We start from the raw sequence: 26,835 nt of genomic DNA on the forward strand, positions 1-26,835 counted from the left end.
TAAAGAAAACACTGACCACTATAATGGTGACACACAAATTATGATTTTCAAGAGTTTGCTTGTTAACATCAGGTGTCTTTAATAATGCTCAATCATATCTCAATTAACTTCAACTCTGCTTCAGTGTTACTTTTAACACTGCTTCAGTGTTTATATGAGTCCACACTCAGAGTGTTAAATTAACACTGGAGATTTTTCTGTGTATGTAAAATAATCAGCATAGAGCAATGAAGATAACCGCAAATGTTTCAAATTAAAAATGTTTCAAATAACTTTTTCAAATTAAAGCAAAACATGATAGAATGTATTAAATGCTTACAGAGCTCTTTTGGAGGTTCTGATGACAGATGATAGTCTAATGAGACACTCATCTGATTTCTTGAATTTCTGAAGTTCAAACTCCTCCAGCTCCTCATCTGATGTCAACAACACAAAAGCCAAAGCAGACCACTGAGAAGGTGAGAGGTCACCAGATGAGAGACTTCCTTTGCTAAGATGGTTCTGAATTTCTTCCACCAGAGTTTGGTCATTCATTTCATTCAGACAGTAAAGCAGATTAATGGATCTCTCTGGAGACGGATTATCTTCTAATTTCAGCTTGATGTACTGAACTATTTCCTTGTAGTCCTGTTCATTGCAGTCTTGCTGTGTCAACAGTCCTCGTAAGAGTTGTCGATTGGACTGGAGTGACAGAGCGAGAAAGAAACGAAGGAAAAGGTCCAGATGTCCATTGTCACTCTCAAGTGCCTTGTCCACTGCAGTCTTGAGCAAATCAACCATGGCTTCATTTTTGTTTGCCTGTTCTGTAGAATCTTGAGCAAATACACTTGTTTTGTTTTTGTCTAGAAAAAGATGTGCATAAAGGGCTGCGATAAACTCTTGAATGCTCAAGTGAACAAAACAGTACATGGTGCCAACGATGATCCCTCTTTCCTCCTTAAAGATCTGGGTACACATGCTTGAATACACTGATGCTTTAGAGGCATTAATACCACAGGCTTCCAGATCTGTGTCATAGAAGATCAGGTTGTTTTTTTCCAGCTGATGAAATGCCAGTTTCCCCAATGAAAGGATGGCATCTTTATCCCAGGAGACATCTGGTGTGTATTCTCCATCATACTTTTTTCTGCTCTGCTGGATCTGAAAGCGTAGAAAGTGTGTGTACATTTGTGTCAGAGTCTTGGGAGTGTCTTCAGCGTTTGATTCCTGCAGTGTTTTAGAGGAGTCACCAGCCTCATTGTTTTTCAGGTTTTTTCTTTTCTCCTCTAAAATGTTTTGAAAAACTGTCGCTGAAATCCAGCAGAAGACTGGAATGTGGCACATGATAAATAGACTCTTGGATTTTTTTACATGATCAATAATTTCTTTGGCCTGATTCTCATCTGTGAATCTTTTTTTGAAGTACTCCACCTTTTGTGTATCACTGAATCCTCGTATCTCTGTCAGCCGGTCTATATAGTCAGGAGGAATCTTACTGGCAGCTGCTGGTCTGGTGGTGATCCAGATGAGAGCAGAAGGAAGAAGATTTCCATTGACGAGGTTCGTCAGGAGAACATCCAGAGAGGATGGTGATAATATATCAGCCCGTGTCACATTACCACCAAAGTTTAGAGGAAGACGACATTCATCCAGTCCATCAAGGATGAACAGGACTTTAAATCTATTTCTTCTTGTAAGGTTAAGTCCTTTAGTCTCTGGAAAAAACTGAGTTATAAGGTCCATTAAACTTAGTTTTTCTTTCTCCTTTAGGTTCATCTCTCTGAATGGAAGAGGAAACATAAAACTGATATCTTGATTTTCTTTTCCTTCAGCCCAGTCCATAATAAACTTCTGGACCGAGATTGATTTTCCGATGCCAGCAACTCCTTTTGTCAGTACAGTTCTGATCTGCTTGTCTTTTTCAGGTGCTTCAAACAGCTTTGTGCATTCAACTGGTATCTCTTGTGATTCATGACGCCTGGAAGTAACTTCAATCTGTCTTACCTCATGTTCAATATTGACCTGTTCACTACAACCCTGAGTGATATAGAGATCTGTGTAGATGTTTTTTAGAAGTGTAGAGTCTCCTTGTTTTGCAATTCCTTCAAACACGCATTGATACTTATTCTTTAGGCTACATTTTAGCTGATGAATGAAAATGAGATCATCTAAACAGAAAAAAAAATAAAAATAATAATGTTTCAGTCCATTTTCTTTAAGTCATTCATAAGCAAGTTTACAGAATAAAATTTAAAAAGCAGTGAAACCAGTGCCAAGTTCTACAAAAGGTGGCACAAGAAACAGATTTAAAAGGTAATTTAATCATAAAATGACGTTTTTTTTTTTTTTTACATAAATGTGTTCCGTTGCTAATAATATTACATGCTTATTTCAATGCACATTTGATAGTAAAGCACTAAACCTGAGTAGGGAAGTATACAAAATCGACTCCTAATAATAATGTGCAAAATCTAATTTTGTGTTTTTCAAGGCACTTTGTGACTTTTCTTACTTCTTACACAAAAAGTGCAAAACTTTCGCTGGTTATAGTAATTTATTGTCTTTTTAAATTTTAAATATGTGTTTGTTTACTACAAAGTATATTTTAATCATCCCATTAAAAAAAATTACATCAGTTTTAGATCTTTGAAGTGTGAAATACTTGCAAGTCATTGATGCATCAAAGTCAATGCCTTTTCACTTTCAAAAGGTCATAAAAACAATGAAATGAAGTATGTAATAACATTCAACTATTTCTGACAGAACACCATGGTAATAGTCAGCCTAACTACTTCTGGTTTTCTCTGTAAGTGCTGTTTGATCTGTTTATAATGGAGAATTTTTGCAGAATTTGAATGCTTCTCACGAGATCTTGCAGCAACCTTATTAATTTTAGTTTGGACAAAATTCAAATGTTTCTCTCTGGATCTTGCAGCACTGTGCATTAACATTAGTGTCAATCAACAATGGTTCCCGAGTAAACCTGTTCTAAGCTTGGACCAGTTTGTATGCACTGTGCTCATTTATTAGTCTGAATTGATAAGCAGTTCATGTTGCACAGCTGAAATGAGTACTGCAGTTTTGTTATGCTTTTGATTTGTATGCCGTTTGATGTTTCTAATATGCAACAGAAATGGAGGCGCTTAGTATATGGGCAGTGCAGTGGACAAAATTTAGTTACACAGGCAGAAAATGATGATCACAAAATATGACCATTTGGTCGCAGTCTGGAGCCCTTCTAAATGACAATACTGTATGATCAGAAGTCTCTTACCTTCTAGAGTATCAGCAGCTTCATGTTGCTTCATCTCCCTCAGGAAACAGAGTGTGAGCTCAAGAGCTGCTTCTTTGATACTACATTTATTCTCATTAAAGTCCTTCACAAAGTCTTTCTCTTGTGTGCCGTCCTTTTGTAATATTTTCCTAAATCGTTCAAGCTCATTCTTCAGGAAATTTATTATTTTGTTCTCAAGCTCCTGAAAAAAAAGACTGAATTTCAACCTAATTGTACACCCATATTATGTCAAAGTATTTCTAAATGTAATGTCTTTGTTCAATAACATATTTAGAAACATTAAACACTTTTCTTACCTGGAAAATCCCTAAGAGATTGTCTTTGAAATTCTTGTGGTTACTGTGAGTCTGGAAGTCTGAATCTAATGTTCTGTAAAAATAGAAGAAAATACTGCATTTCCAGGTAAAATATTACAGAAATACCCTGACTGTTACATTTATGAACTCTCTGTTTCCTTATTTGGTCACCTTCCTCCTTGTTTTGGTTAATTGATCATTCCCCACCTATCTCCAGTTCCCTCATTTTCTTCTGTGTGTTTAAATACCCGTTCTGTTCAGTTCCTCATCGTCTGTGATTGAATGTGCATCTGTATGTGAATGTGAGTGTTATCCTGAGATAGTATTGTATTGTAAACGTTATATATTGTCTGTATTATCCTTCTTAAGTAAACTCCTCATTTGTTCCATATCATCCTCTAGCACCTTAGTCTTTCGTTTAGCACTATACCCATTTGTAACAGAATCACGGACCAAACAGTATAGTTTAGTTAGCGGCGTTTTTCTTTCTTTTAGTTTTTTTCTTTTTTGCCCTCTCCCGGAATGGCCATCCCAGCAGTCCGTCTTCTATGCCTGGAGCAACTGGACCGTTCGCTGGAGGAGCATACCAGGGACTTTCTCGATCTGGCGTGCCTTACCCACTTCCCCGACCGCTCACTCGGGAAATAATATGGAGCAACTTATGGACCTTATGGACTGGTCTATGGAGGTAATCCCTAATTTTCCTGTTTCTCCACTGGTTCCGTCCAGCCCTGATCCCAGCCCAGCCCTACCTCCATGCTCCCTCTTCACCTGCTCCTTGCCTGCTCCTCGCCCACCTTCAGAACCCCCACCCTCCCTCCGCTGGTATTCCTCTTGCGGTGCGAGGACGCACCTTTCCGGGAGGGGGCGAACTGTTACATTTATGAACTTTCTGTTCCCTTATTTGGTCACTTTCCTCCTTGTTTTGGTTAATTGATTATTCCCCACCTGTCTCCAGTTCCCTCATACATATATACATATACATATATATATATATATATATATATATATATATATATATATATATATATATATATATATATATATATATATACATATATATATATATATATATATATATATTTTTTTTTTTTTTTTTTTTTTTTTTTTTTTAATCATAATACTTATTCACTGATAAACTTTCCAACACAGTCTGTCTGACCAAAAGTCTGAAACACTTGAAATACCTTCTGGCAGATTGTGTTTTTTTGTCACTGAAGTCCAGTGGTGGATCTCTTGATTGGTCACTCTTCACAGACATAGAGCTGGATACAATTGAGCCTGGTCTGACACTAATGACATAAAATGCATAAAGAGAGAGATAAAACTCTAAAACAGAGGCGGTCTTTCAGCATCATTTACTAATGTTTAATCTTTATTTTCCATGAAAAATCTGCATCTTTGTCTATTAGTGACTGCCTGAGTAGATGTTTTACTGAAAGAAGCTTCAGAATGAGGTGAATATTGAAGACCAAATATTGTAGTCAGTCATTTATTTTAAGTTTTCTTCAGTAAAGTTATATGGTATTACATATTAACGCTGTGGACAAATAAAGCTATAACACTATATTGTAAAACACATGAAATACCTTCCAGCAGATGGTGTTTTTTTGTCACTGAAGTTCAGTGGTTCACGTCTTGATTGGTCACTCGTCACAGACACAGAGCTGGATACAAGTGAGCCTGATCTTACACTGATGACATAAAGAGCAGAAAGAGAGGGATAAAACTTTAAAACAGAGGAGGTCTTTCAGCATCATTTACTAATGTTTTGTCTTTATTTTCCATGAAGAATCTGCATTTATGTCTTTTAGTGACTGCCTGAGTAGATGTTTTACTGAAAGAAGCTCCAGAATGAGGTGAATATTGAACACCAAATATTGTAGTCAGTCATTTATTTAAAGTTTTCTTCAGTAAAGTTCTACAGTATTACATATTAACGCCGTGGAAAAATAAAGCTATAACACTATATTGTAAAACACATGAAATACCTTCCGGCAGATGGTGATTTTTTGTCACTGAAGTTCAGTGGTTCACGTCTTGATTGGTCACTCGTCACAGACACAGAGCTGGATACAAGTGAGCCTGATACTACACTAATGACATAAAGAGCAGAAAGAGAGGGATAAAACTTTAAAACAGAGGAGGTATTTCAGCATCATTTTCAAATGTTTAATCTTTATTTTCCATGATGAATCTGCAAGTATGTCTTTTAGTGACTGCCTGAGTAGATGTTTTACTGAAAGAAGCTCCAGAATGAGGTGAAAAAATGATCACCAAATATTGTGGTCTATCTTTTATTTGTAGTTTTCTTCAGTAAAGTTCTATTACATATTACTGCTGTAGACAAATAATGCTATAACACTATATTGTAAAACACATGAAATACCTTCCGGCAGATGGTGATTTTTTGTCACTGAAGTTCAGTGGTTCACGTCTTGATTGGTCACTCGTCACAGACACAGAGCTGGATACAAGTGAGCCTGATACTACACTAATGACATAAAGAGCAGAAAGAGAGGGATAAAACTTTAAAACAGAGGAGGTATTTCAGCATCATTTTCAAATGTTTAATCTTTATTTTCCATGATGAATCTGCAAGTATGTCTTTTAGTGACTGCCTGAGTAGATGTTTTACTGAAAGAAGCTCCAGAATGAGGTGAAAAAATGATCACCAAATATTGTGGTCTATCTTTTATTTGTAGTTTTCTTCAGTAAAGTTCTATTACATATTACTGCTGTAGACAAATAATGCTATAACACTATATTGTAAAACACATGAAATACCTTCCGGCAGATGGTGATTTTTTGTCACTGAAGTTCAGTGGTTCACGTCTTGATTGGTCACTCGTCACAGACACAGAGCTGGATACAAGTGAGCCTGATACTACACTAATGACATAAAGAGCAGAAAGAGAGGGATAAAACTTTAAAACAGAGGAGGTATTTCAGCATCATTTTCAAATGTTTAATCTTTATTTTCCATGATGAATCTGCAAGTATGTCTTTTAGTGACTGCCTGAGTAGATGTTTTACTGAAAGAAGCTCCAGAATGAGGTGAAAAAATGATCACCAAATATTGTGGTCTATCTTTTATTTGTAGTTTTCTTCAGTAAAGTTCTATTACATATTACTGCTGTAGACAAATAATGCTATAACACTATATTGTAAAACACATGAAATACCTTCCGGCAGATGGTGATTTTTTGTCACTGAAGTTCAGTGGTTCACGTCTTGATTGGTCACTCGTCACAGACACAGAGCTGGATACAAGTGAGCCTGATACTACACTAATGACATAAAGAGCAGAAAGAGAGGGATAAAACTTTAAAACAGAGGAGGTATTTCAGCATCATTTTCAAATGTTTAATCTTTATTTTCCATGATGAATCTGCAAGTATGTCTTTTAGTGACTGCCTGAGTAGATGTTTTACTGAAAGAAGCTCCAGAATGAGGTGAAAAAATTATCACCAAATATTGTGGTTTATCTTTTATTTGTAGTTTTCTTCAGTAAAGTTCTATTACATATTACTGCTGTAGACAAATAATGCTATATTGTAAAACACATGAAATACCTTTTGGTAGATGACTTTTTTTTCTCACTGAAGTTCGGCATGCCACCAGACACAGAGCTGGAGACGTATCATAAATTTAGACACTTTTTAACACATTGTATTATAAAAATAAAAATTGTATACTTTTACAAAACTACTTAAGTGCTTTAATGCTACAATACCTCTACTTTTAAACTAACCAGCCTCCAAAAAAAAAAAAAAAATTCAAATCCCTGCTGAGGGAAGGAATGAATAACTTTGTAAATTATGACTTTTCTTTACAGTTTTAAAATATTTATCATCTATTGGCTACACTTTGAAGGTTTAAAAGTCCATACTTTTAGTCATTTGCAGTATCTAATGCCTCAATCAGTTAACTGCACTGATAAAATGATTTGTTCATAGTCCCAAATGCACTATGTTATTATTAAGTTTGTCTGTCCATAAAGCTCCGTTTACCATGCAAGGATGAAACAAACTAACCTCTGTTTTAAAGAGAGACGCATCTCAGACGGCGAGTCATTTCCTCGCTCCTCTGACATATTGCAGCTTGTATACAGTCAGCTGCTCAGTATGACCTGGAGAGAATATGTAACTGAGATCAATAACATAGCAGTAATAATATATATATATATATATATATATATATATATATATATATATATATATATATATATATATATATATATATATATATATATATATATATATATATTTTTTTTTATTTATTTATTTATTTTATTTTTTTGTAAATTTCTTTATAACTTTTGACCACATGGTGGCACTGTGCCCAAAATTGTTGGCCGACACCTATAATGGCTGACATGGGGAAACTGAACATCATTAGACTCTGCATGAGCCACTGAATCTAAACAGACCAGTTTTAGTCAAACCATTCAGAAGTTATAAGCAAAAATATGCATTATCTCCTGACCACTAGGTGGAACTATTTCGTAACACTGTCTCAAGTCATGCTTGTTATAACACACAACAAATTTAGTCTCAATACACCTTAGTTTTGCATGATTTTCGTCAAAATTGTTCATGTGACATTTGAGAACGGGTGGATGAATCAACTTTTTGCCAGCATAGTCTGAAGATGATCTAGAAAATGTACGCTTTACACTTTGCATTTAGATCGTTAAAAAATAGGGCCCACAGTCTGCTTGTTACGATAAAAAAAAAATTAATAAATCCATAAAAAATAAAACCTTAATACAGTCACATTGCTATTAGGGGTGTGACGGTTAGTATATAACCGTGAGACCGGCGGTTATAGTTGAACACCGTCATTAGAACTCTATAACCGCAAAAACCGTGTCATTAAAATATTTTTTTACAAACATTTTTTAGCAAAAATTATTTTCATTTTTTAGATAGGATCATAAGATGCGCAATATATTGGGAGACATGTTTTTTTCCACTTAATGAAGTTTTGTAAATCGTCAGACATGATATTTAGGCCTACCACTTCATAAAATTTTGCTTTGTAGAAAACTTTTCTTAAAAACGAATTTCGTTTTGTACAAATCTTATCTTAATTTTAATAAATGTTTCATCAACCAATTGCATGTATTTTAATAAATAAAAAGCAAAATATAGCAGACAATGATAACCGTGACATGGAAGCACCAGCGCGCCGCGTTCACTTGCACTGCACTGTGAACTAGAGCGCATCTCATCGTAAATGAAACTCAGCTTAGGCCTATGCCTCATTAGCATTAAATATATTTGCTGCATCCTTTCTAGAACAGACAATGGCTTTTTTTGCGGCTCGCATCAGCAAAGCATTGCATCGCCATAGACCGCAAAATAATCAGTGGATGGCGGGCGGGTGCGGCTTTGAAATTTGCTCTGATTTCCGCGAAGCAGAAAACGAGGACGGAATCTGAAATCCAGTCATGAAAATGAAACTTGCATTTTAATATGGACAGTCATGGAATTTGCCAAAGTTAGCATAAAATAATCAAATCAAATCTCCATATGGACCATCTGTAAATGTTAAGCCGCAAAAGTTGTTTAAAATATAAATCCGTGTTCTGCACGTCTCTGTGTGAATTAATGAATGGCAGAGACGTGCAGGTTTGTTTACTACATAGACTGAAGCGCATGACGCTTGCATTAATTTCAGCATCTGAGCTTCAGAGTTCTCTCTCCATCAAGCGATCTGAACTTTTCAGTTCATCTCAATGGACGCACAGCACACCTGTATTTGATGCTCTGTTAACTCTTTGTGAAGGCGCATGACTCACCGTCACTTTATAACTGATAGCGCTGTTTCTCACACATGCAAAGAGAGAGAGAGAGAGAGCGAGAGTCTTACCACGCTTAAACAACACGCTATATGTAAACTATTCTTTGTTGTCTTCTCCTGTCAAAATAATGGAGTTCATTTAGAATTATTCATATTCATGGCAATGGCTTTTTTTGCGGCTCGCATCAGCAAAGCATTGCATCGGATGGCGGCCAAGAACAAACCGTCATATTTGACTCACGTCATAACCGTCATCACCAATTCTGAAACCGGCACACCCCTAATTGCTATATACAATATTCTATATGATACAGCCCATGAACACTAGATTTTATACAGGTGTTACAATAAAGATTTTGTAAATGGTGCTCATCAACCAAATATTGATTATGTGGAAGTTACTGCCTTTTGCCTTTGTGCGACTTCTCACGTTTTGCTGACAATGCAAAGACAGTGTACATTAACTTCAAAATAGGGGTAAAAATCTAGTTTGAACACATTTTTTTATGGTGATAATTTTCATTACTTAAACATCGAATTGTTAAATTTCCAGTGTCATGCCTATAATTAATTTGGCTGGACAAGTAATACACTTTAAAGTCGTTTTTCTCAGTTTCACACTCTTGCGAGTTAAGGTCTTTTGCCTTTGTAGGGCAGATTGGACTCTGGTCATTGGACACTTGTAGCACTCTATAGAATTTTGTAGACAGTGGTGGTTTTAAGCATGGGCAACAGGAGCAACCGCCCAGGGGTGCTTCCCAAAAGCATATTAGCAAATTGTGTTCAAAGTTCCATTAAACTCTGTTGGTAATGAAAGAACTTGTGACCATAGCTGCTTTTGGAAACACACCCAAGGGGACATCTTGCCAGGGATGACACAGGACGCCTGCAACAAAAAAAAAAAAAAAAAAAAAAAAAAAAAAAAAAAAAAAAATGGAATGGGCGATCATGTTTTTACCACTCATATGCATAGAACATCATTACTGTGTCGGTCAATTAACCTGGTCAGGACTCAGACTGTGCATTTGGAGAAGTACTCTCTCACTCTCTCGCTCATTTTTATATTTATAAATATGATATAGCAGTTAAGCAACGTGACATGACCAAGAGAGTAAATGTTTACCTAAAAACAGTTTTACCTGATTTTATACAACAGTTCAAACAAGTAGTTAACATTAAGTGAATTTTTAGACACAATATTACTGTTTTTGCTTCAAATTTTAATTAATTTAGATGAGTCAATGATTCAGTTACCTTTTTTTAAAGGGGTCATATAATGTTGCAGTGTGTTGTGCAGTGTGTTGCAGTGTGTATACGCGGTATAAGTTTCACATTATTTTCCACATACTGTACATTATAGTTGCTTCTCTCTGGCCTACTTTTATGAAATGTGTTGGTTTTTACAGAGCTCATTGATCATAAAAGCACTAAAAAGCAACATGCTCTGATGGACAGATATCCAGTGTGATCTGTTTAGCCTTATACCAAGAAGCATGTGACGGAAATGTTACACCCCTTACCACATTTGGAAAAAATCAGTTTCCATGCAAGTGGGGGTGGCAACAATACTACAGCAAGAATAAAAGTTCACCTTCTTTCTTTGCTTATGCATTTGGAAAATGGCATGCACATCTTCTAACACAGTGATGCAGATATGTGGGAGCATGTTTATTCCATTCCAAGGACAGAGGGAAACATGAAATTGCATCATATGACCCCTTTAAAGACAGGAACTTGCTTCATTCTTAAATGAATCAGCCATCTGAACAAATCACTTTAACGAATTACTTAATTTCTCATTTAAAAGTTTCCCATCGTTGCATTTCGTTTTAATTTCTATATTAAAAACTGATTTAAAACACTAGGCTCATAACATTATTTATGCTGTTGTAATTATATGGTGTGAATGCATTCATTCATTCATTTCAGTTTTATTAAACTGTCTGTGTAAACGCATCTAAATGATTTAATTTGATCTGCAACAGTCCTTATTAAGCATATGTTTAGGAATAAATGCCCTTTATATAGGCAAAAATTATCTGGGAATCAATTTAAGTAAATTTTAGTGTGCGGTAACTTTAATCATATAAAACATATCTTCCCAACTACAAAATTTATTCCAGTGGGAAAGCTAAATGGCTAATTTTGAGAATAATAAAATAATCTCAAGCCCCAGGTGCCATGTCATTAAATTAAAATTGTAAGTTATGTATAGTAAGGATCCACCCAGCGGTCCAAAAGCAAAGGCCAGCAGCCTGGTTAAAAGTTGAATGAGTGTTCAGTCTTTTACATGTGCTTCTTCAGAGTTCACTTTTAGTTTCTATTTCAGTTTTACTCAGTGTTCAGTCTGACCCTAATTTTAAGTGATCACTCAATTTAGACTGTATTACTAATCAAAAGATGATTACAAATATCAACTGTTTATTAATTTTAATATTTGATTAATCTGGAAATCCCATACTTTCAATTATTTGTTCATTGGGGACCTAATGTCTCATTTGAGCCTTGCTTAAGCAAACAAACAATGCTCCTATCATTCATGAGCCTTCAGTTCAATTCAGAAAAAATAATGCATTTGTGAATCACACTGTAGCAACATGTCAATTCTATGATTCTGTACATGAATCACTGCAGCTGTATGGGAAACAGCCAAGTGTTCCACGTGGGAGTAAAAGAAACTCATTAAAGGCACATGTAACTTTGAATTACTGAATAATTCCAATGTTACCGTTATAAGACATATATACAAAATGCATAGCATCTATAACCTTCTACCTAAGTATTTCAAAGAACACTTACAGCAAAGCAATCATGTGTTTTAGAACAAACTTATCTAGCCTATGTGCACGTGTAGTACACAAACCATAACGTGTGTTCATAATGAGCATAATGTGTTTAACACAATTACACATTTGAAAAGAAAAAGAAACGCATACCTGACAGAGAGACACAGCAGTGAGTTCTAGTGCAAAGTTCCAGAGACTCAAACACACTGCGTGGGGGTTTTCTGACTACAGAATCCTGCCATAGTGTTTTGTCACATCACTTATATCCTCAGACAAACAAACAAAGAAAGTGACTACTGTGAAATTGAGACCATTTCACCAATCGCACATTGACCATTAGAACGATACTAAACACGAAGTGGGAAAACAACAGATTCACAAGATACATGATATGTGGAATATACAGATTCCTACTGAACTTTGAGTTTGAACATGAGAGGCAGAGAAGGCAGGGGGGAGAATGAGATCATTTCTGCAGCTATCACTCATATATTTTGCTGTATTTATGTAAAATTCATTTCATTTTGGGGTTACAGAAGGGGTGGTTCGCTCAGGACACCAGAAAAGCTACCGCCACTGCTTATGAACCAACACAAAATCTTAATTTTACCGAGCTGCCACAAATTTGTGCATGTTGATTAATGATGACAGTGAGTTTGAGAAACACAATTCTAAAGCTTTTATAATGCCTACAGTAAATGGGCTGCAGTTTTGAATCTCCGGTAGTGTTTAAAATGATTATCTGAAACAGACCCAATCTTACCTTTGTTCACTCACCTTTCTAGAGTGAGTCCTTTCTGCGCTCCTCTGACATAGACCTACTGCAGCTGAACAGCCATTCCAAACAGCTCAACACAAGTTAGCTCAACCTGGACAACAGCAATACATGTGTTTGAGAACTGTAACTGCAGGTGAATATATTGAGAAATGGTGATTTGGTATCAAACTAAACTTTCTGTATTGCAGTTTTACACAAAATTACACTCACATTTACTCATGACCAAAGAACCATAGTCCTTTTGCACACATCATGTAATCATGACCTCACGCTCACAATTTATTCTAGGCTACTAATTTCAAATGCGTCCACAATAGTTGACAATTTGAATAAATGTAGGATATTGTGTTAAGTGAACTTAAACATTCTGTTTAATCATAGCTGATATTTGTTTCATTAGTTTTTACACAAAGAAATACAAGCATCATTGACCGAGTGCTTGGGTTCACTTACCTGAAAAAATCCTTTGATATTGCATCATAAAACAACAGCCTAAATTAAAACAAAATACTTTTTATAAATGAAAAAAAAAGTAATGCATTTATAAAAGGATTTACTAACAATAAATAAAAAAATGTACTAGTACAAGGCTCATGAGCACCAGTAACAAAGCACATGTAGAATGGTTTCTTGCCTTTACGAATAGTCACATGACACTAGTACATCCTTTAAGAGTCTACAGTGAAAGTCTGTGGTTTTCCTGCGGGGCTGGCCCTATTTTTGAAACTGTTCACGTGGGTTAAACGTTTTCCACTTTACATAAAATACTTGTACTGAAATGCTAGATGTTTAGGTTTGTGAAGTAGCTCTCAAGTAGGAGATTTTCAAGACTGCGATGTTTAGGTGCCTCTGAATTGCATTATCCTGATGATTACGTTTAGTTTGTCTATCTATCTATACTGTATATCTATCCCTATTAGATCTTCTGGCTATTAAATGGAATATCCGCTTGTCTGCAACACTTTCAGTTTCTTTTACATCGTTTTTTTGTTTGATAGTAAACTTAAAGATACAAAAAATGTTGATGTTACAAAATTATGGGAGTCTTTTTTAAGGCAGTATTGTCAGCAAGCAGAAAGAAAGGAAGTTGGAAAGATTTATTCTCTATTTGTCTATAATGTATTTTTGTACATTGTTGTACAATTTTATAGACTAGTCATATCCGGAACCAATAACTCATTTTCACCAGCTGAGGTCAGTGTCACAGTTCTGAGCATCAAAAGTCAGATCATACAGTCGTCTTTGCCCTAGCAATGGCTCTTTAATGTTTAAAGTTTTTCATAATATTTCAGAATTCTCTGCACTCACTTTCACTTTCAATTCTAAAGGTTCTTGACTGGAAGTTGTGCTTTCTTGCTGTTATTTAGATCTAGATCTGAGTGAGATGCTTTTATCTTCCTAAATGCTCTGTTCCTGTTTCTAATAGCTATTCCACATTCACTATTTCACAATGGAACTGCATTCCAACTCTTGTTGCCTTTCCAGGTCCGAGCACCAGACCCTATTGTATTTGTACAAAATATCTTCTTTAAAAGTGTCATAATAAAAGGGTTTGACCACACACACCCTGATCAATCTAAATTCTGAGTCGAGCTGAATAAAACTAATAGGAATTCATTATTATATAAAAAAAAGTGCTCTGTTTGTAAAAATCATTTTAATTTGCTATAAATGTTCTGTGTTGGACAACAGGTTTAAAAAACACTTCTCATTACAAGGCAAGATGTAACCAATAACCAGACAGACTCCACACAATACCTTTGGAATGATTTAATCAGGATTTCAGACTAGTTTCAGAGAGATATATTATCATCTGAATAAATTGATAAAAATCCTAATTTTAGATGAAAATTTCAGATGGCACTTAGAGGCTTTTGCATCTGAACTCTTCATATAAATATTTCCCATATTTAATTTCACCAAATTCATGACTAAAATTGGATGTACAGTACAGGTATATGGTCAATGCTAAGTGGATACACTATTTAATTTGACTATAAAGCTGATGGTGCGAAGAAACTTTTTTCACAAATTTGTCCAGCCCATACCACATCTCTCTATAGGAAGCCGACCACAGCAGGTTTCACTTTGACTCAGAAGATGAGCTGCAAGAGTAACAATGTGAGATTGAAGATAGTATACATTTTTTTGTGTTTTTTACCATGCTCAATTACACAGTAAATCAACTACTTTTTGAAAATGCTCAGAATTAAATATCAGAATGGCAAATGTTTTCTACCAAATCTTAATAAGTGCCAGAAGAGAACTTATGTAACTAAAAATCATTTGTAAAGCACCTGTAAAGAGCCCACAAGGAGGGTTAAACTCTGTCGTGGGAGGATTCACACACCAGCTCAAGCTCAAGTGTTTTCAGTAGATAGTTTCATTAGATCAAACTGTTCGGAAAATGTTTCACGCGTTTTCTTTATGTTTGTGCTTGTGGTTAATGACTGGTAAGTCATAAATATATGTTTTTGTCTTAATTCTTAATAACATTCTTCACAGATGTTAAATATCAAGATGATTTAGACTTTTCATGATGTAAATGTCTATATAGCTTCACACTAGAACGACCAGACACAGGACCAGTTTCTTCCCTCAGGCAATCCATCTTATGAACAGCTGATAATAACTGTGAACACACTACACTTTATATTTATATACACATACACTTATTTATCTAACACACATACTTAGTATACACTTAAATTTTGCACATAATATACATGTACATACACAACTGCATTTTGTAATATACCTGCCTACAATTGTCAATTTGTATATTGTCATTCACTATCTACTTATTTGTATTTTTTATTCTTTTATTATGTGTTTAATGTTCTGTCTCTGTCATTCTGTTGTACTGCGGAGCTTCTGTCACAAAAACAAATTCCTCGTATGTGCAAACATACCTGGCAATAAAGCTCATTATGATTCTGATTCTGATACATTGTGCTCTGGATAGAAGATAATACTCTCAGAAGCTTTAATCAGTGTAAAATTGATTTGTGCATCAGGTGTGTTTTGTGAATCAGTGTCAGTGATGGAGGGAGATTCTGTCACTTTATGCACTGATGTTACTAAGATATATAAAGGCGACGACATATGGTGGAAATTTGGAGCTGAAAAGTCTCTCATAGGTAAAATGAAGAAAAGGAAGCACATTGTCTTCACATCTTATGGTCCTGACGAGAGATTCAGAGACAGACTGAAGCTGGACAATCAAACTGGATCTCTGACCATCACAGACATCACAACTCAACACGCTGGAGACTATGAACTAGAGTTAAGTGCAGCAAAAGAGGCATCCAAAACATTCAATGTTACTGTCTACGGTGAGTAGAGCCGTCATTTGTCCTCCTTAAAATATTCTTGTTTTTTTAAAGGAATATTCAGTACAACTTGAGATCGATCTACAGCATTTTTGTCATGATGCTGATTACCAGAGACATATCTCCTTTTAGCTGTTTAATGGTGAAGGACTTACTAAATGGGATTTTTTGACTTATTTAATTTCAAATTTACGCAGCGTAAACTATTTGACTACTTTATTCAATTTACAGAATACACACTAGGCTACTGTTAAAAAATGTGTTCAAGTACTGCTTAAGTAAAGCCTTGTAATGTTAAAATATAAATATATATACTATAAATGTAGGCCTATACTTTCATTGGAGCACCTAACCCTGCTCCTACCCTAAACCTACCCACTTCTGAACAATATAAAACACATAACAAGCAAATAAAAGTAGTTATGTATTTTATTGCAAAAACTTACAATAAAAAGCACTATAAAGCATCACAAACAAGTCGTGTTGTAGTGATGTGAGGGTCGACACAGAGGCTCCGAAGCTTGTATAAAAAAAATTAATAAAAATGAAACATCTCGCCATGAAGCACCAGAGCTTGATTCGTTTTGACAAAACAACGTGATCTGTGACATCCGAGGCTTCGTTTTGTAATAATTGTAATTATTCACTGTAAAAAATTTTGCCGTTAAATAACAGTAATTTTCTGGCAGCAGGGGTGCCAGTAAAGTACTGTTAATTTACAGCTCTTAACCATTAATTTACCACTCTTATTTTTTTACAGTATTTTACTGTAGATTCTACCATGGAAATTAACTCCACTCCCACTGCTTCAAACAGTTCGAGTTTTTAAACTAGCATTCCTACGATGTTAGTACTATGAACTTATTTCATTTGAGTCCACTGAGAAGGAATATTTCTTACACTTAATGTGCAGTAATAAAGTAACTAAATACATGACTTTTACTCAAATCACTGCAGCTCATTGTCAGCTGTATTACACATGTATGTGCTGAAGTACTTAACACAGAGATCATCACTGTATCAGCGACTCCACATTTACTGCCTTTATATAAAGCAGCAGAAAATCTGAATTTGTGGCTCATCATTGACTGAAGCACCGGCTCTACTCTACAGCACAATGGTGAACAACAAAACTACATTAAACTAAACGATCTCTCTTGTGCAAACACACATTAATACAGTCAAGTTCAGTATTTACTCTCATTATCAGTGTATGACTTTGCCTAATTTTTTTTCTATGGATGTTCACAAATATTTTAGTTAAATTAACTTTTTTTTCATTTGGTAAATCTGACGTTTACATTTTACAGTATATTACTGTTTTTCCTTGACTTGACGGCAAAAAACTGTAGAAAAACACTTTTTTTTTGCTGGCAACCATTAATTTACGGCAAGAAACAGTAGAAAAACAGTTATTTACTGGCAGCAGGGGTGCCAGTAAATAACTGTTTTTCTACAGTTTGTTTGCTGTAAATTAATTACAGTTTATTACTGTTAAATTATGTTTCATTCTGTTTTTTCTTCATCTTAAATCTTTAACCCTTTAAACCCCACAAGAAAATCCTCAGTTTTAAATGAACACTTACAATGTGTGCACACTACAGTGTGTTTGAGTAACACTGAATCAGTGAAGTTAATGAGATAATTCTGTGATTAATTGATGATTGAGCATAAGTGATAAACACCTGCAGAATCACTGAAGGAAAGAGAAACACAAGAACTACAAATGACTTCAGCCACAGCCTTAGATGAAATCAACTGAATAAAAGAATACATCACATATCTCAAGATCCGATTAAACAACTACTAAAACAGCTTCACCAGATTCACATTACTAACCAGACTGACTTTATTTCTGTCAGATGTCTACAGAAGAACTTATGGAGAGTTAAATAGGTTTAGGTGTTTTTTCACTACCATGATGGAGATCAGTGTTTGCTTTAGTTGGGCTCTTGAACGTGACTTTTCAAGAACTAAGGTTTTTTTTTTCATGCTGTAACAATGTGCCTTTGGAACTTGTTATAGCAAAACAAAAATATCTAATCTAATCCCGTATCTCTTCTCTTATTGAATACTGATACTACAGCATGAGAAGGAACACTGCTGAGCCATAAGTTATGAAAGACTGTTAAGAAAATTTCACTCATAATAAAAAAAAAAAAAAACCTTAGCTGAAATTTAGACAGAAACATCAAGAATCAGCGTATGAATCACAACAATGGTGACAATCCACAAAATAAATGAACAGATCAATTCTGAACATCACAACACATGCTACTAAAACTTAAAACAAATGCAAAATTATAAGCACATAAGAATTCAAGAAAATAAGTGAACAATTCAGGGGCATAATTTATTCATGCTGCAATGCATGCTGGGAATCATGGATGAGTTTTATCCTGTGTTGGTACCCAGCATGCATTGCATCATGAACCTTTTGATTGTCACCATTGTTGAGATTCATATGCTGATTGTTGATTTCTCTCTTTGAGTGTTGTGGGGACTGCTGCCCGAAATACTTTTTAACTAAAACTAGTCGTTAAATCCATAAATACTGGTTATCACACTACTTTTCAATCTTACAAAATTGAAGTGTCATTCACTCAAATATTTCAACACCAAATTAATATTTGATTACTACAGCAACACTTTAAGTCAGTCTAGTAGATCATGCCTGTTAGAAACAACCATAATCACTTGACTATCAAAATTAATACTGCTGTAACAGATGCATCATAAAGATACAAATACAGCAATAAAACAAAATGTAAAGTGCAAAAGTCAATGGTCAGGAGCCCAACTAAAGCAAACACTGATCTCCACAATGGTGACGCTAAACGAAACAGTAACATTATCATCTAAATCTCTTTAATTCTCAATAAGATCTTTTGATCTCTGTTCTCTGATTGGCAGAAATAAAGTCAGTCTGGTTAGTAATGTGGGAAGTTGGTGAAGCTGTTTGTTGATCATTTAAATCTTCAGTTGATTTCATCTAAGGCTGTGGCTGAAGTCAGTTGTATTTCATGTGTTTGTCTTATGTTTTTTTTTTCTTCAGTGATTCTACTCATTAACAGCAGCTGTTGATCAGTGTCTGAATTCACTCATTGGTGTTCATTCTCTCTGTCAGGTGGACTATATTAGTAAACTCATGTAGGGAATAGTGAATGAGGGTGTAGGGTGTGATTTGAAACACAGCCGCTGAGTGTCGACTTTGAACGTTGTTAATTTACGATATATAGCAGCAGGCTACTTCTCGAAAACGATGAATATTACCCAGAATACACTGTTTTAATGAAAAACAGTATTTTACTGTCGAAATTTGGCCGTTTTTTTACAGCGATTTTTTAACAGTGTTGTTTGTGATCATAATCTGTGCAAATCTGCATGTCTATAATTTGTAAAGTAAAAATTCCCCCGCAAATGACCTAGACTACCATATTTCGCTCATATTTTCCGGTGCTTATCAGAATTACCGGCCTGACATTCATTTAGTGATCAAATGTAACATAATGGAAATATGCTAATATTTAGTAATTATTTAAATCTGACTAATTGTCAAATTATGTCTCATAAATAAACATCCCAGGAAAATGTTATGGGGTTTCAGATGAAAATAAAAATCTTCTGTTGTGAAACAGGAGATGAATTTCATGTCCACTGTAGAGAACACAAAGAGGACCAAGGCATGTTTATAACACATTTTGGGAGACACAACTTAATAGAGAATGCTGATTATTACTCCCATTATTGCACTTATTTGTTCATTCTATGTTTCCCCCAAAAAAATATTAATATGCAAATTAGATACAGTTTATAGATACATTTCTATAATGAAAAAACTTGTTTATGGCCATTTTGCACACATTTTGCATAAAGAAAAATGTTTAAAAAAACATTTTATAACAGTTGAGAATCACCTTTACATAGTTATATGGTATAATTTTTTTTTTTAATAAATAATAAATAAATAATAAATAAATAATACATTTATTTGTATTTTGTAACAGGACTTTTTAAAGTCCTGATATCCTCTACAGAGGACATGGCATAACATATAAATAAAGTAATAATAATAAAAAAATAAATTCAAAAAACTGTTGAAAATGCTCAGAATTAAAAAAAAAAATTTTTGGTTGTTTTTTTTGGGTTGTCAGGATGATATGCGTTGCATAGTCAAAGTATAAAATATATAATATAATTACTTTAACAAGAGTCCAACCTGAGCCCGATCTATAGATAAAAAAAAAAATGGCCCGAATGGACTCAGACCTCAAAGAAGACTGGAGTAATGTTGCTGAAAATTCAACTTAGCATTAATTATAAATTATATAAGTATATTAAAATATATTATGTACTTTGAGATAATGGAAACACTCACTGACAGTCAACACTCTCAACAACTGAAAACAATAGTTCTGCAATTTATCAGTATTCCTTTTTATTCTCTTGTTTTTCAGCTCGTCTTCCTGTTCCTGTCATCATCAGTAACTCTTCACAATGTTCTTCATCATCATCACAGCAGAACATGATCTCAAAAAGATCAGAAACACTGATCTCCGTGATGGTGGCATAATTTTAACCAATAAAACATCAGCATCTGATCCTCTGTAACGCACAATAACAGCAGGTGTTCATCACCAATGCACAATCATCATTTAATTAGTCTCTTAATTATCTCATTGACTTTAACTCTTTGAGGACTTGGGATTTGAGTTGAGACTAGTTTGTGACTTGGAAGGAATGACTTGTTTCCTCCTCTGGTGAAATCAGCTGCTGAGTTCATGGGTGGAGCAAAAATGTGGCAGGACTTTTACTTTCTGACCCCTGGACTCTCCACCTCTGCAGCAGAATTGTTCACTGCTGTGTTCAGTGGTGAATGTGGGTCATGTGACTCTCTCCTGGTACAAAGGAAACAGTTTATTGTCCAGCATCAGTGTGTCTGATCTCAGCATCAGTCTCTCTCTACCTCTGGAGGTGGAATATCAGGAGAAAAACAGCTACAGCTGTGTGATCAACAATCCCATCAGAAACCAGACCACACATCTGGACATCAGTGAACTCTGTCACACATGTGAAGGTACAGCAGAGCTGACTTATGTGCTTATTCACTTTGCTGGTGTCTGTTTTCTGTAGTAGACAGGACTGACCGATTTACTTCATGGCTGTTTGTCCTTCACTCTCCTTCTGTTCTTCCAGACTCGTCATCTCTGATAGTGGTGATCTCTGTTGCGGTTGCTGGATCCCTGTTGAGTATAGTTGCAGTCGTGATTTGCTGCATCTGCAGGAAATGTAAAAAAGCAGGTTACGAGATATATTTATCTTTGTAAGGCACACATTTTGATAAAGATTGAAAACTTTTTTTTAACATGTATGCAATTCAGTCCAGACCCAGGAGAAAAACAAAACTGATTCAGCATGGTGTAGAACAACAACACAACGAATGGTAAGATAATTTTGACTGTGTTGCAAGTTGTTGTGGTCAGTTAGTCTGAAATAATTTTTGTGTTTAATAGGATCAAATGGTCAGTGAATCATGGATGAGTTTTATCCTGTGTTGGTACCCAGCATGCATTGCATCATGAACCTTTTGATTGTCACCATTGTTGAGATTCATATGCTGATTGTTGATTTCTCTCTTTGAGTGTTGTGGGGACTGCTGCCCGAAATACTTTTTAACTAAAACTAGTCGTTAAATCCATAAATACTGGTTATCACACTACTTTTCAATCTTACAAAATTGAAGTGTCATTCACTCAAATATTTCAACACCAAATTAATATTTGATTACTACAGCAACACTTTAAGTCAGTCTAGTAGATCATGCCTGTTAGAAACAACCATAATCACTTGACTATCAAAATTAATACTGCTGTAACAGATGCATCATAAAGATACAAATACAGCAATAAAACAAAATGTAAAGTGCAAAAGTCAATGGTCAGGAGCCCAACTAAAGCAAACACTGATCTCCACAATGGTGACGCTAAACGAAACAGTAACATTATCATCTAAATCTCTTTAATTCTCAATAAGATCTTTTGATCTCTGTTCTCTGATTGGCAGAAATAAAGTCAGTCTGGTTAGTAATGTGGGAAGTTGGTGAAGCTGTTTGTTGATCATTTAAATCTTCAGTTGATTTCATCTAAGGCTGTGGCTGAAGTCAGTTGTATTTCATGTGTTTGTCTTATGTTTTTTTTTTCTTCAGTGATTCTACTCATTAACAGCAGCTGTTGATCAGTGTCTGAATTCACTCATTGGTGTTAAATATTAAATATTAAAAACAGTATTTTACTGTCGAAATTTGGCCGTTTTTTTACAGCGATTTTTTAACAGTGTTGTTTGTGATCATAATCTGTGCAAATCTGCATGTCTATAATTTGTAAAGTAAAAATTCCCCCGCAAATGACCTAGACTACCATATTTCGCTCATATTTTCCGGTGCTTATCAGAATTACCGGCCTGACATTCATTTAGTGATCAAATGTAACATAATGGAAATATGCTAATATTTAGTAATTATTTAAATCTGACTAATTGTCAAATTATGTCTCATAAATAAACATCCCAGGAAAATGTTATGGGGTTTCAGATGAAAATAAAAATCTTCTGTTGTGAAACAGGAGATGAATTTCATGTCCACTGTAGAGAACACAAAGAGGACCAAGGCATGTTTATAACACATTTTGGGAGACACAACTTAATAGAGAATGCTGATTATTACTCCCATTATTGCACTTATTTGTTCATTCTATGTTTCCCCCAAAAAAATATTAATATGCAAATTAGATACAGTTTATAGATACATTTCTATAATGAAAAAACTTGTTTATGGCCATTTTGCACACATTTTGCATAAAGAAAAATGTTTAAAAAAACATTTTATAACAGTTGAGAATCACCTTTACATAGTTATATGGTATAATTTTTTTTTTTAATAAATAATAAATAAATAATAAATAAATAATACATTTATTTGTATTTTGTAACAGGACTTTTTAAAGTCCTGATATCCTCTACAGAGGACATGGCATAACATATAAATAAAGTAATAATAATAAAAAAATAAATTCAAAAAACTGTTGAAAATGCTCAGAATTAAAAAAAAAAATTTTTGGTTGTTTTTTTTGGGTTGTCAGGATGATATGCGTTGCATAGTCAAAGTATAAAATATATAATATAATTACTTTAACAAGAGTCCAACCTGAGCCCGATCTATAGATAAAAAAAAAAATGGCCCGAATGGACTCAGACCTCAAAGAAGACTGGAGTAATGTTGCTGAAAATTCAACTTAGCATTAATTATAAATTATATAAGTATATTAAAATATATTATGTACTTTGAGATAATGGAAACACTCACTGACAGTCAACACTCTCAACAACTGAAAACAATAGTTCTGCAATTTATCAGTATTCCTTTTTATTCTCTTGTTTTTCAGCTCGTCTTCCTGTTCCTGTCATCATCAGTAACTCTTCACAATGTTCTTCATCATCATCACAGCAGAACATGATCTCAAAAAGATCAGAAACACTGATCTCCGTGATGGTGGCATAATTTTAACCAATAAAACATCAGCATCTGATCCTCTGTAACGCACAATAACAGCAGGTGTTCATCACCAATGCACAATCATCATTTAATTAGTCTCTTAATTATCTCATTGACTTTAACTCTTTGAGGACTTGGGATTTGAGTTGAGACTAGTTTGTGACTTGGAAGGAATGACTTGTTTCCTCCTCTGGTGAAATCAGCTGCTGAGTTCATGGGTGGAGCAAAAATGTGGCAGGACTTTTACTTTCTGACCCCTGGACTCTCCACCTCTGCAGCAGAATTGTTCACTGCTGTGTTCAGTGGTGAATGTGGGTCATGTGACTCTCTCCTGGTACAAAGGAAACAGTTTATTGTCCAGCATCAGTGTGTCTGATCTCAGCATCAGTCTCTCTCTACCTCTGGAGGTGGAATATCAGGAGAAAAACAGCTACAGCTGTGTGATCAACAATCCCATCAGAAACCAGACCACACATCTGGACATCAGTGAACTCTGTCACACATGTGAAGGTACAGCAGAGCTGACTTATGTGCTTATTCACTTTGCTGGTGTCTGTTTTCTGTAGTAGACAGGACTGACCGATTTACTTCATGGCTGTTTGTCCTTCACTCTCCTTCTGTTCTTCCAGACTCGTCATCTCTGATAGTGGTGATCTCTGTTGCGGTTGCTGGATCCCTGTTGAGTATAGTTGCAGTCGTGATTTGCTGCATCTGCAGGAAATGTAAAAAAGCAGGTTACGAGATATATTTATCTTTGTAAGGCACACATTTTGATAAAGATTGAAAACTTTTTTTTAACATGTATGCAATTCAGTCCAGACCCAGGAGAAAAACAAAACTGATTCAGCATGGTGTAGAACAACAACACAACGAATGGTAAGATAATTTTGACTGTGTTGCAAGTTGTTGTGGTCAGTTAGTCTGAAATAATTTTTGTGTTTAATAGGATCAAATGGTCAGTGAAGAGAGGTGGATGGTCAACCTTGATCATTATTACTTTATGGAAGCAGTGGGTATAACTGCAGACTGGAGATTTACTGATTTACATTTCAAAATAAAACTTTATAAATTCATTGTTTCTAGTTCATCTAAAATAAAATATGATATATAAATAAATGTTCTCCATGAGAGCAGAGGCCAAAGCTTGTGGCCAGTGGTGTTGTAACTCAAGTCTGAACCTCTGCTTCATGATGTAAACGGGAATCTCTCTGGAGCCGTCCCAGCAGAGGGGAAAGATTTTACTCTATCACTTTATTCCAAGCAACGGGGCCGTCCCGGTACACGAAATTTGCAGGTGGCTAGGAGGGGGTAGAGATGCTGGGTGTAACTAAAAAGGGGCCTTTGTACGGTGAGTCGCATATCGCATAATCTTATTAACTGTTTATCTCCTGAACTGCAACTTTCTTTACCACGCTATTCAGCACTAATCCCAACATTCAGTCAATTTCACTGGTTAAGGTAAGGTGTGGGGTAGGTTTAGAGGTTAGCGTTTTTTGTTGCATAGTTTAGGAAACACGTTAACTGACACAACCAATAAAAACTTCAGAATCAGTTGTGGGGCGGAGTTTGCCGTGAAGTGGATTGGGGAAAAATTGTGCATGCGTACCATGAGCCTGTCTCTCAATGGGAGGAAGCCACGGCCTATTTTGGAACTCCCATCCCGTTTTGGAGTTCCTGCTCCTATTTGGAGATCTCCAGTCTGTAGTTATACCCTTCTCCATAAAACAACAACAATATGCTTTTATGCTACTTAAACTAAGTGTATTTACTATTTAAATTCAACTAATATTTGTTTATGTTGTTACTTCTACTATATAAAATAAATAGTCCTTCAAAAACTAATGTACTCACCGTAATGTTACAATCCTATAGGCAGAACCACCGTTTGTGAATTTATATAATACAATGAAAGTGAATGGAAACTGTCAGTCCCTAAATTTCTGCAACACCGGAAAAAAGTGAAATGATATTATCATTGCGCGTTTGATAGACTTCTTTGTATCTCGCAGTTGTGCGAAAGTGGCGCCTTAAGAACTTGAAATTCTTTAATCAGACTGTTTTGTTTTCCTTTTGTTTTGTTTAAACTTAGAAATGAGAATAAAAGTGCGCAGGAACAACAGGGATAATTGATATACCTGCCGTAGGACAGCATGGGCCCTATTTTAACGATCTGAAACGCAAGTGTCAAAGCGCGAAGCGCAAGTAACTTTGTGGGCGGGTCTCGGCGCTGTTGCTATTTTCCCGGCGGGATAAATGGCTCTTGCGCCCGGCGCAAATCTAAAATGGGTTGGTCTGAAGTAGCTTCATTATTCATAGGTGTGGTTTGGGCGTAACGTGAAATAAACCAATCAGAGCGTCATCCAACATTCCCTTTAAAAGCAGGTGTGCAAGTTCCATTATGGATTGCTATTATTATGGCGTATTTACCAGGCGCACGCCAGGAGCGGTTCACAGCCGAGGAGACTGATGTTCTTGTAAGAGCAGTGAAAGACAGAGAAGTTGTGTTGTATGGGGATGGGAGAAACCCACCCAAAATAGCGTCGGTTAAACAGGCGTGGGAGGAAATAGCCACAATTTGTCAGATGTCCTTATTGTAACACCCGCGAAGAATGCACTGAAGGAAATAATTTGGTTTCACAGCTACTTCTATGTATGTGTGGGGCCGGATCAGAAGACTACGTTCGCTCAGGAGTCAGGATTGCAGCAGGAGAAAGAACACAACAACAACTTCTGGAAAATGTAAGTATTTATGTAGATTTGGATTGTTTGAAAGAGCAAAAGAATAACAATTTGAATAGACAATGGTAAATCTCAAGTGAACCAAACACTTTTCAATTAATGGAAATAACTACTTACAGTAGTCACTTTAACTCTCACTTTATGTAAAGCTCCTAAATACCTCTTAATATGTTTATCTATTATTTGATTATATTAATTATATATTTATATTTATTTTATACTTATTTATCTATAGTTTAATGAGATTATGATATAATATATATAACTCTTTGG

The 26,835-nt window shown here is 35.2% G+C and overlaps 1 protein-coding gene across 2 annotated transcripts in view; it reads right to left on the reverse strand.

The window, feature by feature from the left end:
• LOC127987060 (uncharacterized) overlaps window positions 1-13,586 on the reverse strand; it is a 54,889-nt gene extending 41,303 nt beyond the window's left edge. The window contains exons 1-13 of one of the 2 annotated variants that reach the window (XM_052589338.1): window positions 13,396-13,586; window positions 12,928-13,033; window positions 7,608-7,702; window positions 7,146-7,202; window positions 6,756-6,860; window positions 6,358-6,462; window positions 5,960-6,064; window positions 5,562-5,666; window positions 5,160-5,264; window positions 4,758-4,862; window positions 3,571-3,643; window positions 3,254-3,455; window positions 320-2,147 (exon numbers count right to left, since the gene is read on the reverse strand). In XM_052589338.1, coding sequence (XP_052445298.1) covers window positions 320-2,147; window positions 3,254-3,455; window positions 3,571-3,643; window positions 4,758-4,862; window positions 5,160-5,264; window positions 5,562-5,666; window positions 5,960-6,064; window positions 6,358-6,462; window positions 6,756-6,860; window positions 7,146-7,202; window positions 7,608-7,666 — 2,849 coding nt within the window. In that variant the 5' untranslated portion in view covers window positions 7,667-7,702; window positions 12,928-13,033; window positions 13,396-13,586. Of the gene's footprint in view, window positions 1-319; window positions 2,148-3,253; window positions 3,456-3,570; window positions 3,644-4,757; window positions 4,863-5,159; window positions 5,265-5,561; window positions 5,667-5,959; window positions 6,065-6,357; window positions 6,463-6,755; window positions 6,861-7,145; window positions 7,203-7,607; window positions 7,703-10,228; window positions 10,267-12,927; window positions 13,034-13,395 lie in introns of those variants that run through there. The other variant, XM_052589339.1, reaches the window with a different exon arrangement.
• Between the last annotated feature and the right edge of the window lie 13,249 nt (window positions 13,587-26,835).

This window comes from Carassius gibelio, chromosome B22 (genome assembly GCF_023724105.1).
Source record: "Carassius gibelio isolate Cgi1373 ecotype wild population from Czech Republic chromosome B22, carGib1.2-hapl.c, whole genome shotgun sequence".
NCBI classification, from domain to species: Eukaryota; Metazoa; Chordata; class Actinopteri; order Cypriniformes; family Cyprinidae; genus Carassius; species Carassius gibelio.